The following is a 17,730-nucleotide window of genomic DNA, read 5'->3' as shown; positions in this document are numbered from 1 at the left end:
GGCAGGCGGAGAGAGAGGAGGAAGCAGGCTCCCTTCTGAGCAGAGAGCCCAATGCGGGGCTCAATCCCAGGACCCCAGGATCATGACCTGAGCCAAAGGCAGAGGCTTTGAACCACTGAGTCACCCAGGCCCCCAGTTGTCATTTACTTCTGTTGGTCTTTTTGTTTGTTCATTTTTGTTTATGTACCTTATAAACCTTACTTTTGGGGCTCATTTTGGCAGGGTTTTATCTCTATTTTTTTTTTTCTCCTTCTCTCTTTTTTCTTTTTTCTTTCTTTTTGGTGGTGACTTCCGATTGCTCTGAAACATTCCAGGGTTCACCATGCCTGGACTGTGGGTGATATATTCAGTTATACATCCCCTCAACCACCTCTCACCAAAATGACTAGAAGGAGGAACACCCAACAGTGGAAAAACTCAGACTGTATCCTCTCCCACGGAACTATTGGATGTGGACATAAACAATATGTCAGAAAGGGAATTCTGGGTAACAATTACCCAGGCAATGGCTAGGTTGGAGAACACCATTAGTGACAACATAGAATCTCTAAAGGTAAAGGTGAGAGCTGATCTGGCAGAAGGATCACCACACATTCATGTGGTCCTTAGTCCATGCCAGTATCCAGTTCCAAGGGAAAAGGGAAGATGGAAAACAGGAAGGGAAGAGCCAAGGGAATAGAGGTTTAGAAGAGGGTATAAGGCTCAGAAACAAAAGCTAGGCACAGAGGAAAGGAAATATAAGTGCAGGTAAATAAAATAAGAACTCAATCCATCAAGGTTCAGCAGACAAAAACTCATGGGATTATTACAGAGTCATCTACTTAGAGGTGGAAAGAACTGTAGAGAGCCACTAGTCCTGCCTCCTACCAAAAAAAAAGGAGGAAGTCCATTGGAGAGCAGATATTAGGAAGAAGGAAAGTGGTGTCGTATTTGAGGAGAAGGTTGTCTTTAGGGTCTGAAGGACCTGGGTTCACATCTCAGCTCTCATACTTACAATCTGTTTGACCTTGGACAAATTACTTGATCTCTTCATGTCTGTTCTCTTAGCAATAAAAGAGGATGCCTGGTTTATAGGGACAATACGGAGGTTTAAAATGATGTGGGTAAAGGGTTAGCATATGTCTGGTACATGGTGGGCACTCAGTAAGTGGTGATGATGATGATGATGTTTAAGGAGGGTGAGGGTAGGTTTGGGAAAGAGAGGAAGGACAGGGCTAGGCTGAAAGACTGGAGAAGAGTATCCTGAGGAAGAGAAATGACTATGGGAAGTGGGGAGGAAAGTTCCCTGTTGCATATACTGGAAGTGGTTGGAGCCAAGGAGAGTGGGAGATAAGATGCATCAAGGGGGCAGACTAGGGAAGGTGACCTGCCAAGCACCTGAGGGCCTAAGATCATACTGGAGCCCTGGGTCTGTTCTTCCCATAGCCAGTTACCTGCCCAGACCCAGAGCCCAGTTCTACCAGTTCCAATATGTGAAATGCCAGAGCTGAGTATATGCGCAGAGCCTCCTTCTCCAGTTCCAGGAGCCAAGGCCTATGGATGAAGTGGTGACTGTGGAGAAGACTGACGGTGGCACTGACATCCTACTGGTTGTCCCCAAGGCCACTGTGCTGCAGGTGAGAACAGAGCAACAGAACTGCTACTGGGCAAGGAAGTGTGAGGGCAGCACCACAAGGGGTCCCTTCTCACTTCATCCTCCCCTTGGGAGTGACCTTAATTGAAGACCTCACTGGGAGTTACAGTCTTGCCATTGAGAAAGTCTTGATCTAACATAGACACAAACATGTAGGGCAGGAAAGCAAGCCACTCAGGCAAATGTCACTCAAGATTTCTTAAGAACTTTTTGAGGATTTCCCCTCTCAACTGCTGTGTTCTGTCCTAGACCCTAGAGGAAGATCCAAAGGGTGAGGGAGGCCCCTCCAGGAAAGGAATGTTTAGAGGAAGGGAAGGATGAGGCCAACTTCCAGTAGAGGTGAGGAGTGGGAGCAGATGGTAGGGCCACGGTCCTGGACCATCCAATACCGGAGGCACTGCTCATAGGTGGCTCTTGAGCACCTGAAATGTGACTGGTCCAAACAGAGATGTTCTGTGTGGGTAAAATACACAAAGGATTTTGAAGTCTTCATATTTGAAAATATGTAAAAGATCTCAATGTTTTTCTATACTGGTTACATATTGAAAAGACAACATTTTGGATAGACTATGTTAAATAAAATATTAAAGTGAATTTCACTTGTTACCCTTTTTAAGTATCTACTAGAAAATTTAGAGGTATGTATGTGGCTAGCCTTCTTTTTCTATTGGATCAAGTAGACCAAAGTGTGAAGAATTAGAGAGTAGGACAAGAGAGCAGAGAGTAGGATGTTGGTAGGGAGCACTTCCTGAAGGAAGAGAAGGGACAGGGACAGGTGGGGAGCACACTACCCCCAAAAAGAGGACAGACTTCAGGAAGGCTCAGGAGGTGAGAATGAGTAGCTTGTCTGTGACTTAGGTAAATTCTTGTCTTCTAGAATGCTCTAATGTAAACACATGGAATCTGAACAAGAACGGAGAGAAGATGTTTATATAGTACATAAGTAGGAGATCTGTGAGCCCCTCCCCCAAGTTCTAGTTTATATTCATTATTCTCATGACCACTACCTCTCAACAACTTGGGCTAAAAAATCACTTTACAAATGAGAACAGAGACCTAGAGAAGTTAAGTAACTCGCTCAAGATGACACAGCTAGTAAAAATTGCATTGGAGATTTAAACTCTCATCTGTCTGTCTCCAGGACAGAGTAAAATGAGGGGAGCCACCTCTTCTGACTGTGTGGATTGAGAAATCTTCCAAGAGGATCAGAGCTGAGGGTTGGAGGGCAGGACTGAGTAATGCACCAAGCCTGCCCTGACTCACCTCTTTATAGCCTGCACTGCTGTAACTTCCCAGCCCCAGCATGCATCTGTGCAGCAATGGGATGGGATGTTAGAACGGACACTTCACAAGCACAAACCCCTCCTCATCCTTCCCCCTGTTGAACCAGCTGCATGATAGCCAGAGAGGAATCCCCTGATGCAGGTGAAGCTACAGCTGGAGGGGCAGGTGACAGAGCTGAAAGGCCAGGTTCAGAAGCACACACGGATGTGGTAACCACCATGCAGGAGCAGACAGAGCTGACAGAGCAGTACAAGCTGGAGTTGGGCCAGTGGGGGATGGGGCCTGGCTTCTTATCCAGGATCCAAACTCAGAATCCTCTGAAGAGGGGAAAAGGGAGATGTTAGTGTGCTTTTAAGAGGGATCTGGCATCAAAAAATAACTTCTCCTCATTCATCATCTGCTCATTGCCCTGTGTCTCTAGAGGCTCCTCCCAGCTGCAGACAAGGAAGCCTTTCCCTGTTCTCATCTGCTCCCTCCTACCACAGCCCCTGTTTCCAGTTCCCTGGCACTGTCTAGGGTGACAGGGGAAACAACAGAAAACTGGTGTTCTCTGAGCATTCTTCTCTGAAACTGACCTTCTGATCACTGCCCTTCTGCCTTAGAAAGGTCTGACCCACCAGGCTTTACCCCACATCCTCTCAGTGTCCCTCCACTCTGACCCACTTCCCATCCAGAAGGAACTCCTTCCATGTCAGGGAACGGGAGGGCTCATACTCATAGAGCAGGAAGTGCCACACGTGGATTTGAGTTAGACTCAGTCAGAACTTCCCAGCAAAGGGGTCCAACAGCCTCAGCTGCTGTGACATTCAGTAAGAATGCACACGTCCTCACCAGATGCCTCTAAGAGACAGAGACTTGTTCTAGACCTGTCTGGGTGGTCCTGACTAGAGACAAAGGTTTTCAGTGTGACTCTGCTCATGCCAGCCTCAGCAGGGGGCACACAGGGACTTCTGGGGACTCTCAGGCCCTCAGGCAGAATGGGTGGAGCCTAGAGTTAGGAGCTGCAGCCTGGTGGGGGTGGGGAGGGAGCAGGCCTGAACCCTCCACTGTCTGGCCTCCCTCCCACCCTGACCCCGCCTCTTTATGGCCCTCTCTGGTCAGAGCACCACAGCACTAACAGCCTTCCTCTCCTGGCCTACCCCACCCCCAACCCCATAGCACAGTCTGATAATGTGCACAAATCAAAGACACCTGCCACTATGTGTCTTCAGGCTCCCCTGGGACAACACACACACACACACACACACACACACACACATACACACACACACACACAGGCTCACATTCACACATACACACATACACATAACCTCAAATTACACACATAAACACACACGCACATCACAAACATTCTCAATGTGTATACAACACAAAGACACATATTCACAAACTCATTAACTGAGAGTCACACACACTCAGACTTACACAGTCTCACACACTCATCAAAGACACTTGTACATACATACCCGCCACTCTAGTCCTTTCTTCTAAGGATCCAGAGCATCATCCTCTAGATCCTAGAGATCTAGAATATCCAGGTGAAAGCCGGGACACCCACAGGAAAGCTATTTCCAGTTTCCTGGCCCACACTGGAGCTCCTCTGCCACCTCCCCCTTCCTGCCACCAGGGACTCGAGGACTGTGACCCACGCTGTGGGAGTGCAACATTAGAGATAACTCAGTCCTTCACACTACAAACACTACAGAGCACCTACCTGCCACCCGCACCCCACTCCACGCACACCCTGAGACCTGTAGCTGAGGCAGACACATAGAAGCGTAAGACCTTCTCCCCAGTGTGTGGGGGGAAGAGCAAGAACTCAGGAGCGAGGACCTGAGTTCAACTTCTGTCTTTGCCTCTTCATATGCTGTGTTACCTTGGGCCCTTGACATAACATCTCTGAGCCTCAGTTTTATCACCTGTAAGTAGGATTAACAAAATTTACCTACGGTGTGAGATTAAGACAGGTGTAGCTTCCAACATCAATGTGGCCACCGATGGAAAGTCACCCCACTCCATTCCCCATTTCTATGGTGAGCATCTCCCTAACACCCTTCCAGGCCTGCTGTCTCTGAAACAGAAACCCCATCTCCTTGAGGCTCAGACCACCAGGTGCCCACACCTGGAAAAACGTGATAATATGACTAGGCCAGCTCCATCTGACTCCCCTGCCTCTGTCCTGCCCATACCACTCCTGGTCCCTTATTGCCTCTTGTCAGGTAGCCTTTTCCCTAGTGACCGTTAATGCAGCTGGCCATGGACAAAAAGTTTGGGATGGAGCAATCAGCCCTTGCATCAGAAGGATATGAAGGGTTAATCAGTCTTAAAAAAAAAAAAAAAAAAATTTGAAGGGTTAATCAGCCCCAAGGAGCTGTCCTGCAGAAAGTCATCCCTAATGTCCCTGAATTATACCAATTCCAAGACATTCTTTATGGACAGACAGTGTGGGTCACAGTTATAGGACAAGACCTGCTGTGCTAAGCAGTCAAGGAAGAGATTCTGTGGCCCATGAATACTAAAAGCCCCTTTGGGAAAAACAAAACAAAACAAAACAAAAAATCTCACTAGATTCTGTTCTCAGACTGGGAAGCAGGTCAGTGGCTCCCACCCAGATGGGCAGCCCCTGCAGGTGCTTTGGACCAAGTGGAGCTGGGATCTCACCCCTACCCCTGCTGTTCAACTGGCCTCCTCAGCTCCCAGGAGATTCAGGCCTCAGTGTGAGCAGGAAGGGGCTCTGGAAGTGTTACTGTTAACTTCTTGGGACCCTCCAAGGATCTACAAACACCTTTGGTTTCCCTGACACAGCCTTTACTCCTTACATCTGTCCAGACTCTGACAGCTTCTGAAGTGCTCTCATCCTCCAGTAATCCATCCAGACAACTGGCCACCCTGACCATCTCTGAATTTCCATCTGCCATTACCCATCCTGGTGCCTCCACCTCCCCTCACTGTTCACCCCCTTCCCTCTGACCCCTCACCTTCCCACCTTCCACTCAGTCCCCTCCCACCTGGACAAACTTCCCCCCAACCAGCCTGCCTCCCTCCCCTCCTGACACACCTCCACTGACAACTAACTCCAACTTCAGTGGGCTCCACCTTCCCATTACCTCCATCTCTCCAGCCTGCTGCACCCCACCATTTTGCTTTATTTCAAGTCATTTCTGCATCTGCTTTCACACCTCTCCCATCCTTCATAATCTAGGGAGTAGAGCAGGGCTCAGAGCCCAATAAAGGGAAGGACATTCCCCCCTTCTTTCTCTTCTTGCCCTCTGCGTGCCATCCCCCAACTCTTCCTGAGAACAGAACTGGTCAGATGTTAGCAAGAGTTGAAGAGACATCTCCTGTCAGCTGAGTGAGGGACTGGGGTACACAGAGGAACAGGATGGGCTGTGGCACTTCTGTCAACCTGAGAGAAGCAGCAACAAACACAGTGAGCCCTACTACTTTCCAAGTAGCCTCAGGGGTGGCAAGGGCCCTCTACAGCTTGGCTCTGCCCAGGTCAGAAGGGACTCTTGGCATCCCTGGGAACTTGGGAGGGCCTGATGACCTGGTTACCCCAAAACCACTCCTTCTCAGTAGACGACAGAGGCAAACAGTGACTGTTCTCCATCGGGTCATCTCACCATTTCCGCCTCCATGTCAGCTGAAATGCAGAAGAGAAAGGACCCTGTGCAGCCTCTGGGTCTTTTCTCCCAGCAGAGCAGGGACAGCTGAGAGCCCAGCAGAGGGCATGTGGTTGGCAACGCCCCTGTGTGTGCAGGAGGGGACTCAGGCCTCCTCCTGGAAGCCAAAGATTCCCCCCAGAGTCTCAAGTCATTTTCTGTCTGTTTGCTCTACGTGGTGTCCCTCTGCCCACCACATCTTGCTGAACCACAACATTGAAGGGGATCAGTTCTCCCTCTTTGAGTCCCTGAATAAGAGCCAGGATTTCTGCCTCAGAAAACAAGCAGCTCTGTCTGCTCCCAAGAAGTTCTTCCTCTCCCCCCGCTTTGATCATTTTTGTTGCCGTAAGTAATCCTATTGTCCACGGAAACTGTGGGGCTCTCTCCCAACCTTCCCCTTCTCCCACACTTCTTCAGCTTCTCCGTGCTTTGTCCCAAATACCTAGGTGACAGATCCTAGGTTTCAGAGGGCCCTTCTGGGTTTGGAGCTCAAGGGAAGGGTTGCTGAGCACCTGCGTGGGCTGCAAGGAGAATGTGTCAGTTCCTGGGGTGAGAATGGCCATAGAACACTTTGGAGCTCTATTTCCTTTGTTGTGCAAAAGCTTTTGATCTTGATGAAGTCCCAATAGTTCATTTTTACCCCTGCTTCCCTTCCCTTCCCTTCCCTTCCCTTGGCTATGTTCTTAGGAAGAAGTTGCTGTGGCTGAGGTCCAAGAGGTTGCTGCCTGTCTTCTCCTCAAAGATTTTGATGGATTCCATCCTCACATTGAGGTCCTTCATCCATTTTGAGTCTGTTTTCATGTGTGGTGTAAGGAATTGGTCCAGTTTCATTCTTCTGCATGTGGCTGTGCAATTTTCCCAACGCCATTTGTTGAAGAGTCTGTTCTTTTTCCATTGAACAGTCTTTCCTGCTTTGTCAAAGACTAGTTGACCATAGAGTTGAGGGTCTATTTCTGGGCTTTCTATTCTGTTCCATTGATCTATGTGTCTGTTTTTGTGTCAATATCATACTGTCTTGATGATGACAGCTTTGTAATAGAGCTTGAAGTCCGGAATTGTGATGCCACCAACTTTTGCTTTATTTTTCAACATTCCTCTGGCTGTTTGAGGTCTTTTCTGGCTCCATATAAATTTTAGAATTATTTATTCTTTTTCTTTGAAAAAAATGGATGGGATTTTGATAGGGATTGCATTAAGCATGTAGATTGCCTTAGGTTGCATAGACATTTTTACAATATTTGTTCTTCCTCACAATGCAATTTTAATCTACATGTTTCATTAAATGAAGGTGAGTGTGCATAGGGTGGCTTTGTTTCCCTCACTTCAACTTTACACCTGAAGAGCCTTCATCTGGAGTTCTGGTGTTCAACATGTGGTCCCTGGACCAGTGGCATCAGCATCTCCTGGGATCTTGTTAGAAATGAAGGTTCTGGGCTCCACCTAGACCTCCTGTATTACAAAAATTGAGGATTGGGCCCAGCAATTTCTTTCCACAAACCCTCCAGGTGTCATGGCACCCCTGAGGTTTGAGCACCACTGAGCAGAATACTATTCCTAGCCATTCTCCACAGGGCCCTTTCTCACTGGGACCTTGATTAATAAAGTGAAGACATAACACAGAGCATACCCGGTTAGCTTCTTCCAATGTTTTGTTGCTTTTCTTTTTTTGTCCAGAACAAAACTGCCCACTGGACATATGCGATCCAACCTGCTCATTCAGGAGAAAAACCAATTAAAGGAGTCTCTCTCCTGTGGTGGTGGCCAGGTACACTCAGAACTACTTGAAATGAGTAATTCTGTTTAATTTAATGATGGCAGATTAACAAGTCAATGATGCTGCAGCTCTACAGCTGACAGTTTAGTCAGCTGTCACTGTCATGATTATCAATAGGTTCCTAACATAGGAGGGGGAAATGGGGTCTTATTTATTGGATCTCTATAGCTCCAAAGATGGGTGGTAGTGAAAAGTAGGCAGGATACAGGTTCAGATCATTTGCAGTAAGGAGACCTAACTGAGAGAATAACAGAGCAGAACAACCAGAGGAAATGCTAGAAATTTTTAAGGAAATGTAACTTGAGAAAGGATCAGTTGTGACCTCTCCTGCTACACATAAATAAGCAGATCATGGAAGGAACTGAGTGTCTTACTCAAGGTCACATTGCTATTTGTGGTGGAAACAAGCCCAGAACTCAGGACACGTGGCTCTCAGCTGTGGCCATTCTGAACAGGTGGACCAAAGCAGACAACAGTAGAGAAACTTCAAAGTGCAAGAATGCAGATGTTGCTAAGAGAAGTATCAACAGGGATTTTCAGCATGGACAGTGGGCTCAAAGTCAAAATGCTTTGTGTCCAGGGGAGAGCTCTGGCTCCAGTCACCTGTGCATGCTCTCTTGTGCCCTCACAGAGCCAAGGCTCAAGTTACACAGCCCACTCAGTGTGCTCTGAACACAGCTTCATTTTCCTGTGCTTCTCCTGGTGCTCTCTCTGCCTGAAGTCTCTCCCTGCTGCCCAGATGTGGCAAAACCCATCCCTGAACTGAGCCAGCTCAAAAGTCATTCCTCTACAAAGTCTCCTCTGATTTCACCTTCAACCCTCACCTCTGTACCAGCTACAAATGATCATCCTTCACTCTGAATTTCCAAGACATTTTATTTTTATATTAATTATGACAACATATTCTACTTTGTGTTACAACAATGCTTTATCTCTTGTATTAAAATATAAGCTCCTTAAATGCAAAAGTCATATATCATCTGTTTTTTACCTTTTTCTAGCTTTTCTTTGTTTCATGTAAATAAAATGAACACACAGTGTTGATGTATTACTCACAGGTGCACAATACAATGACTCAACAATTTCACATATTTTTCAGGGCTCATAAAGATTAATGTACTCTTAATTCCCTTTATTTAAATCACCCATTCCCCTACCTATATCCCTTTGGCAACAACGAGTTTGTTCCCTTTATTTAGGGGTCTATGGTGTTATGTTTGTTGTTTATTTATTTATTTATTTAGGTATTGGATTTGTCTCTCTTTTTTCTTTTCCCATTTTGATTTTTTTGTTTGTTTCTTTAATTCTCCATAAGACAGAAAACATGGCATTTGTTTTTCTCAGACTGACATATTTAAATTAGAATTATACCCCCCAGTTCATCCATGTTGTTACAAATGGTAAGATTTTATTCTTCTTTATGGCTGAGTAATAGTCCATTGGATGTACATAGAGACCACATCCTCTTCATCCATTCTACTGATGCCCATTCTGTTCCTTCCATATCCTGCCTATTGTAAATATGCTGCAATAAACATAGAGTTGCATATATCTTTTCAAATTCATAAAGCAAAACCACTTGTGTACAAAAAGGAAGCCATCAATAACAAAAAAGGCAACCCACAGAATAGGAGAAGATATTTGCAAATAATATATCAATAAGGGGTTAAATTCAAAATACATACAGAAATTCTACAAGCCAATACCAAAAAAACAGAAACAAAAACAAAATGATTAAAAAATGGGCAGAGGACCTGAATAGATATTCTTCCAAAGAAGATATACAGATGGTCAAAAGGCACATGAAAAGATGCTTAGTATTACTCATCATCAGGGAAATACAAATGATTACTATATGTTGGCTAACTGAACATAACAAATTTAAATATATTAAACTCCTTTAAGTAATGCAATCAGATGTCACTTCATACCTGTCATGAGGGCTAAAATCAAAAAGACAAGAAAAACAAGTGTTGCCAAAGATATGGAGAAAAAGGAATCTTCATGCACTGGTGGTGGGAATGTCAGCTGGTGCAGGCCTTATGGAAAACAGTGTGGAAGAGCCTCAAAAAGTTTAAAACAGCACTACCATATGATCCAGTAATTCTGCTACTGGATCTTTTCTTAAGTAATCTCTACATTCAACGTGGGGCTCAAACTCACCAGCCTGAGAGCAAGAGTCATGGTCTACTGACTCTGCAACAAGTCATCTTCTTCATTAACGAATGTTTAACTAAAGAAGAGAAAAACTTTTTTTAAAGATTTTATTTATTTATTTTAGAGAGAGAGAGAGATACAAGTAGGCAGAGAGGCAGGCAGACAGAAAGGGGGAAGCAGGCTCCCTGCTGAGCAGAGAGCCCAACGTGGGGCTTGATTCCAGGATCCTGAGATCATGACCCGAGCCAGAGGCAGAGGCCCAACCCACTGAATCACCCAGGTGCCCCAAAAGAAACACATTTGCTCAAGGTCTTCTAATATGAATTCTGTAAAAGTCAGTAAGCAGCTACAGACACAAGTGAAGAGTACAAAGTAAAAAAAAGGGGGGGGCACGGAGGAGCAGACACATCCTTCACTGTACCATAAGTATGAAGCTCTATTAGTGTTCCCACACCAATCTCTCATAGAAGCCCCTATTTCCATGTGCTCAGGAGTACTCTCCATTACTGTATAGGGGATCAGACAGCATTCACGTGTGATGATGGCAAGCCAAATATGTACTGATACTGCTAAGTTCAAGGTCTAGAGTTGGGTCCATAAGCACGGTTAAGCTACCAGGCTTTGCTGGATCCCAGAGCAGAAGTAGAGAGCAAGCCCAATCAGCATCCAGACACCAAATCTCAGCCAGGTGCCAGCTGACATCTGCATCATAAGGCAAACATTCACAAAGATGCTCAGGAGTGGGAGGAGAGGCAGAGCAGGGACCTTAAAGGGAAGGGGAGTGGAGCTCTGAGGCTGCCTCCAGATGACCCCAGTGATCCCAGTGATGACCACCAGGAGCAGCACAACCACTGTGATCTGCCCTGGGTCTCCAGAAAGCAGACCTGGCCAGTGGGCCAGCACCAAGCAGAGGAGAGTCAGCAGTAGAACAAGCAGTGAGGAGCAAACATAGACAACCTGGCCAGAGAGTGGAGTGGGGGTGGGGCTGCCTGGAAAAAATAGTCCCTGTAGAGTCAGCTTCCCTATTGCAGGTGCAGTCTCCTCCTGTGCCTGTGTTTGATTTCCCCCATCCTTCTCCTGCATCTGCACTTCATTGCCCCCATTCTCCTCCTGCACCTGTGCTTCATTTCCCTCATCCTCCTCCTGCAGCTCTTTTTCATTTTCCTCCTTCCTCCTTTCAGGCTGATACCTGATGATGAGAACACAAAAAGCTACCAAGGAGTAAGATATCAGGGTGCCAATTGATCTCAGGTCCAAAAGATCAGTGAGTCCATAGAAGAATACCATGACTGCTGTGATAATGCCAAAGATCACAGTGGACACGATTCGGCCATATGTGCCAAAAGTGAACCTGGTAAGGACTGGGAACAGGACACCATCCTCTGCCATCATGGATATCACCCAGCGTATGGGGATCGTAAAGCTCCAGTGGGTGCTGACAAAAATACTAGAGAAAATTGCAAAAGCAACAACATAGTAGGCAGGGACCCAGCCAACATGGAGAAATGCCTCAGGCAAGGTGCTCCCAGGTTGAAGCTGGTAGTAAGGAACCATGAGTGTAAGTGCTGCAGAGACACCAAAATACACAAAAAAGCAGATGAGCAGTGAAATCACAATGCCCATGGGGATGGAACGCTGGGGATTGTGGGATTCTTTGACTCTGGTAACAATAACGCTGAAACCTATAAATGCATAGAAACAGGTAGCTGATCCACGGAGAATCCCCTGGAAGCCAAAAGGCATGAATCCTCCAGAGCCCAAAGGGCCCACGTGAGAGGTGTCATTGAGTCTGGCCTGTATGTAGTCCTCTTCTGTGAGCTTCCAGTTGTGCAGGTCCCCCTTAATGAAGCCAGAGATGATGAAAAAGCTGAGAACCAAAAGCTTCACCAATGTGAACACTTCAAAAACTCTGAGGAAGCCATGCCAACCCATAAACTGCAGTTCCATGCTGAAAAAAACAAAGATGATAAAAACGTAACCTAGATTGTCTGCAATGACTTGGGGAACATACTGTGAGATGGCCTCTTGCTGGGTCTCAGAGATCCGATATTCAAAGATGATGTTAAAAGTTAAGATCCAGGCCTGCATCATAACAAGTGCATCAACAGCAAAAGAGAGGATGAGATTCCAGCCAGTGATGAAAGCCCAGAGTTCACCTACAGTGATGTAGCTGTAGAGATATGCTGAGCCAGAATGGGGGACCCGGGCACTAAACTCCGCATAGCACAGCCCAGTCAACAGTGATGTTAGACCTGCCACCAAAAAGCAGATCACAGTGGATGGTCCTGCTTGGTTACTGACCACCTCATTAGCCAGGAAGTACACACCGACACTCGCTGTGCGGCCCACACCCAGGGCCACTAAATCCAGAGTGCTCAGTTTTATCTCAGATCTAAATTCACGCACTTTTTTCTCCAGCGGACGTCGGCATACCAGCCTTTGACCAAACCTGCGAAGCACCTGTCGCAGCATTCTAGCTGGAATTGAAGAAGATTCTAAGGATCAGAGAGTTGTAGCAAGCCCAGGCAGTCAAGGGTGCTGGATCTTGTTAAGCGAGGCTGAGTTAAGCCAAGTTGGGTGGGGACTGCCGGGGTCCTTTGCTCAGGCTTCAGAGCTGCTGCTTCATATTTCTTCTTCTTTTTTCTTCTTCTTTTTTATTAAATTTAATTGGTTATTTTTTATCTGTATATTATTTTATTTTCATTTTTCAGTGTTCTAAGATTCTTCTGGTACGTGCAATCCTTCCAGAATGCCTATGGAAACAATAAATATTTACTGAACAATGGTGTTCAACCAATCAACTGAGAATCAGAGGCTTCATGTAAGTTGTTGCTGCCCAAGCATCACAGAAATTGACACCAAAAGAGACCATAGAAAAGTTAATCCTGCTTCCCCTCCAGAAAAAGTATCAAATACCTCCAAACATTCTGTTTTTGTTTTTTTGTTTTTGTTTTTGTTTTTGTTTTTCCAGTGGGCTCCATGCCCAGCATCTCCCTCACTGGATCAACATGAGAATTCCATAAGAAGATACAAACTAATACACGCTGCTGGTGGCAGTGTCACTGAGGCACCATGTGAAGCACAATCTTAGTGAAATTCAGAGTACATACACAAGTGGACACTGTAGTGCCTGAATGGGTGAATGTATCTGTAACAAACATAAAACGTGGATTGAAACAGCATTTGTTAAATAACTGAAAAAAGGGCCTCCAGTGAGGAGGGGAAAAGCAAATAGAGATAAGGATGAAACAGGACAATAAAACACCTTGGAAAGGGGCTAACTGGGCATAATAAAAAAATAAAATAAAAATTAAGAAAAAGAAAGAAAAGGGGACTGACAGGAAGCGATGGTGCAAACAGCCATGACTGAGGGAGGGACTGACTCCATTCTGTGCACTGCAGGTTCAACACAAGATTGCAGGAGACAATGTGTTAGAGCACCTGGTACAGAACCTGGTAAATGACAGGCATTCAGTTGATTGAAATTGAAAATGGAAATGGAATCCTGTAATTGCCAGGATATGGAGAATACAAAGAAGGAATACCTGCTAGAAAGAGAGTGAAGAACAGGAAAGATGGGGCACCCCTGCTACTAGATCCCACTGAATCCAATTCCTCTCTCTTCCAGCCCCTTTGGCTGTCTTTGGATGCTCTTGTAGTTGGCACTAAGGATGCTTCTGCCCGTTTCTCTCTGGGAACCATCTGCAGCCACCTACCACTTAACATAGACACCACAGTGGTTTTCAAGATTTGTGAATCACAGACCCCTCTGAGATGGGTCACTTCACACACACACAAAAAAGTCATACACTCTTCTGAAGTGCAGCCATGGACACTGAGCAGGAATCCTAGAGGAGGACCATCAGCATGGCAGGGTAAGAGGGGGGTAATGCTCGATAGTTTATATTTCCTTCGACTGTGCTGTGCAGGGTGGTCTTTGTGCTCCTTCCACTTTTTCTGAAGACGAGGGAAAGTGGGCCTACAGACAAAGTGTCAAGATTCCAGAGAAGCAACCCAAAGGACAAAACATCTGGGAATTAAATAATCATTTTTTTATGACTCCAACAGATGCAGGCAGAACAAACAAATGAACAACCAACTATACAGAAGGAAAAGGATACCCATGTTTGGAAAGCCTGAGAGAGCCTACCACAAATCCAGTTTCTAACAACACAGAGAAGCATCATCCTCAAATGCCATGTTCAGATATCCCCATTCTCATGCAATAATCTACAGTTATTCCAATGGTTTATATCCAGGCTCTCTGACCCAGCTGTCAGAGCCACACCCTAATTCTGCCCCTACCTTCAGATACATCACTTCCTTCCTGACTCAGCTCCTCACATCCTGCCTTACCCTTCCTGGGATGAGCCAGTGGCCAGGGTAAGTGACCTGCCCTGCCAGGGATGCCCTTCTCACTCCTTTCTGCCCAGTCTTGACCCTGCAGCCGCTCTTAGTCCTATTCTACAACCTTTCCTGCATCTAGAAGCCTTTCCTAAGCCACCCTGACTGATCCCATCTCCAGCCTTCCTCCCCTTCCCACTAGCGGTCACTGCCCATCCTGATGGCCAGCTGAAGCTAATTTTCCCCATCTGTCAGCTGGTGACCTGAGTGTGTTCCTTACATTGCTTTATAGTCTAAGAGCTTCCAGAGGGCAGAGCCAGGATCTATATACCTCCTCCTTCTGGATTCCACACTCCCATCTCCAACCCTCCCTACACAGGACAAGGATCTGCTCATAATTGTAACAAGCAAACAAAAGAGGCATTTAGAACAGAGAAAATGAATAGATAGATGTATGGAATAACTACTGTAACTTGAGATTCCTTGAAGAAGTGTTGTTGTTTTGTTTTGTTTTGGGAAAGAGAGAAAGGGTCAAAGAGAGGGGTAAACAGGAAACTAGAACATGCACCATCATGTACTGCAGGAATGTAATGAGGACATTTCCTAATGATGAACCTGGGTCTGTGAATCTCAGTTTCATGGGAAACAGTCTCTCCCAAAACAGGTGCTTGCTCAGGGGAAGTGCTTCAAGAAAAGCAGACAGGGGCCAGGGAACATGAAGCACCTTGTATGGATTCCATAATGACCCTGGATCCCCCTTCCCTCCCACCTCCTCCTTGTGTTTCTCTCAGTGTCTGAGCTCCTTCCAACTGCAAAATCAAAGTTCCATCCCATGTTTCCTGGAAGAACTTCTGTCAAGTCCAACAATCCACTCCCTGAAGAGCAGGCAGTCCTGCTTTCCCAGCCAGCCCCACCCACTCTTCTTAGTCTTGAAGGTCATTATGTTCCCTCCTCTGTCTCTAAGAATGGTGCTGAGCTCACTCTGAATCTTTCCTTTTCAAAACATTTTTCCAGGGCAGTAACTGCCACTGGTTTCTGTGGTAGGGAGTTCATACTCCAGCCAATCAGGAAGTTGGCCTGAGGCCTCTACTGAATAGCTTCAAAGATACTGTGGGTATCAATTGCTTTGAAAGAAGTATGGGGAAGACTTGAGAGGAAGGCTAATGATGCCATAAGTGTTAAAAGTTAAATTAAATTAAATAAGTGTTTTCAAGGTCTCAAAGTTTCAGAGACATGGACTATAAATGCAACATCACCAGACATTATATTAAGCCTCTATATCCAAGCCAGTCTTTCTTACTCCCAAAGTGTATAAATACTCTCGTCCTCCTTTAAATTTCAAGACCAGAAGCTCCAGAGCCATCCAAACCGGTGGCTCCAAAACAAGCAAGGATAAAGTCTTTTGGATAGCTGGCATTTCCCAGAGTTTCTGGAGTCCTAACTCAAGCAGCCCTGGGTTCTGTTAAGAGATAATCAGGAATACAAGAATAAAGGATTTGCGTTCAAGGCAAAAGTTTGAAATAATTCTGAGTGTGGTGCATGTGTAACCAGCATTTCCATCAGGGAAACAGTTCAGGAAAACATAGGAAACAGTATACAGAATGAAAGCCACCATGGAAACTGGGCCTGAGTCTCATATTCAAGGGAAAAATAATAGTTTACAAAATCAAGTAAAATATATAAATTTCCCGTTTTCTCTTTTTGTTTGTGCGTTCTCTAGAAGAGTGTATCCGAACATGGTCTGTCATTTATTAATTCAACAAATAAACTGCTCCCTAATTATTTAGTACTATGGATAAAGTAAGGAAAAAGAAAACCTCCTCCACTCAAGTTGCTTCTATTTTTGCAGTAGGAAGCAAGAAAAGCAAACAAACAAAAAACCCCGATTAGTAACAGGTTTATATATTGTGTTATTAGATTAGAAATCAGTGCTACAGAGAAAAGGAAAGCAAGCAGATTTTAGGGTGTGCTCACAGTGGGTGTTGGACTTTAAAATGGGTGGTCCAAGACAGACTCCCCTTCACATTGTTGCACAACATTCGCCACCAGTCATCTCCAGAACTTGTTCATCTTCTGCAGCTGAAACTCTGTACTATTGAGCAGTAGCTCCCCATTCTTCCCCCTCCACAGCCCCTTTCTACCACCATTCTATTTTGAGTCCCTATGAATTTGACTGATCAAGGTAACCTCATGTAAGCGGAATCATACAATATCATCTTTTTGTGACAGGCTTCTTTCACTGCGCATAATGTCTTCAAGGTTCATCCATGTTGTAGCAGATGTCAAAATATCCTTCCTCTTTAAGGCAGAATAATATTCTATGGTGTGTATATCTCACATCCAGGTTATCTGTTTATCCACTGATGGTCATGCTGGTTATTTTAACTACTGACTGTTATGAATGATGCTATTATGAATATGGTATACAAATATCTTTTTGAGGCTCTGTTTTCAATTCCTTGGGATATGTACCCAGAAGTGGGATTGCGGATCACATGGTAATTATACATGTAAGTTTTTGAGAAGTCACGTTACTGTTTTTCAACAGTGGCTGCCCAGTGTACATTCCCACCAGCAATGCACAAGCATACCACTTTCTTCACTTCCTCGCCAGCACTCATTATCCTCCCTGTTCTTAGTAACAGCCATCCTAACGGAAGTGAAGTGGCATGTGGCTGGTTTTGAGAAATAACCGGGAGTCCTGGAGGGCCAGAACACAGTGAGTGTTGGGAAAGCAGTAGGGGGTGAAATCAGAGAGAAAGCAGGAACCCAGATCCTTCACAGAGGGTCTGAGAATCCCTGTGAGGACCTCGTCTGTTACTCTGGGTGTGATGGAAGCCTTAGAGAAACTGAGAATTTCACATGTTGTCTACCGA

At 45.5% G+C, this 17,730-nt stretch overlaps 1 protein-coding gene across 2 annotated transcripts in view; it reads right to left on the bottom strand.

Moving 5' to 3' along the window:
* Window positions 1-10,819: 10,819 nt before the first annotated feature.
* Window positions 10,820-17,730, bottom strand: part of LOC122892116 (cationic amino acid transporter 3-like) — a 35,778-nt gene continuing 28,867 nt past the window's right edge. The window contains exon 2 of one of the 2 annotated variants that reach the window (XM_044228283.1): window positions 10,820-13,263. In XM_044228283.1, coding sequence (XP_044084218.1) covers window positions 11,117-12,982 — 1,866 coding nt within the window. In that variant the 5' untranslated portion in view covers window positions 12,983-13,263 and the 3' untranslated portion in view covers window positions 10,820-11,116. The remainder of the gene's footprint in view (window positions 13,264-17,730) is intronic. The other variant, XR_006381362.1, reaches the window with a different exon arrangement.

Source organism: Neovison vison, chromosome 12, assembly GCF_020171115.1.
Source record: "Neovison vison isolate M4711 chromosome 12, ASM_NN_V1, whole genome shotgun sequence".
NCBI classification, from domain to species: domain Eukaryota; kingdom Metazoa; phylum Chordata; class Mammalia; order Carnivora; family Mustelidae; genus Neogale; species Neogale vison.
The sequence above is the reverse complement of the archived record's forward strand: the minus strand, read 5'-3'. Positions and strand labels throughout refer to the sequence as shown.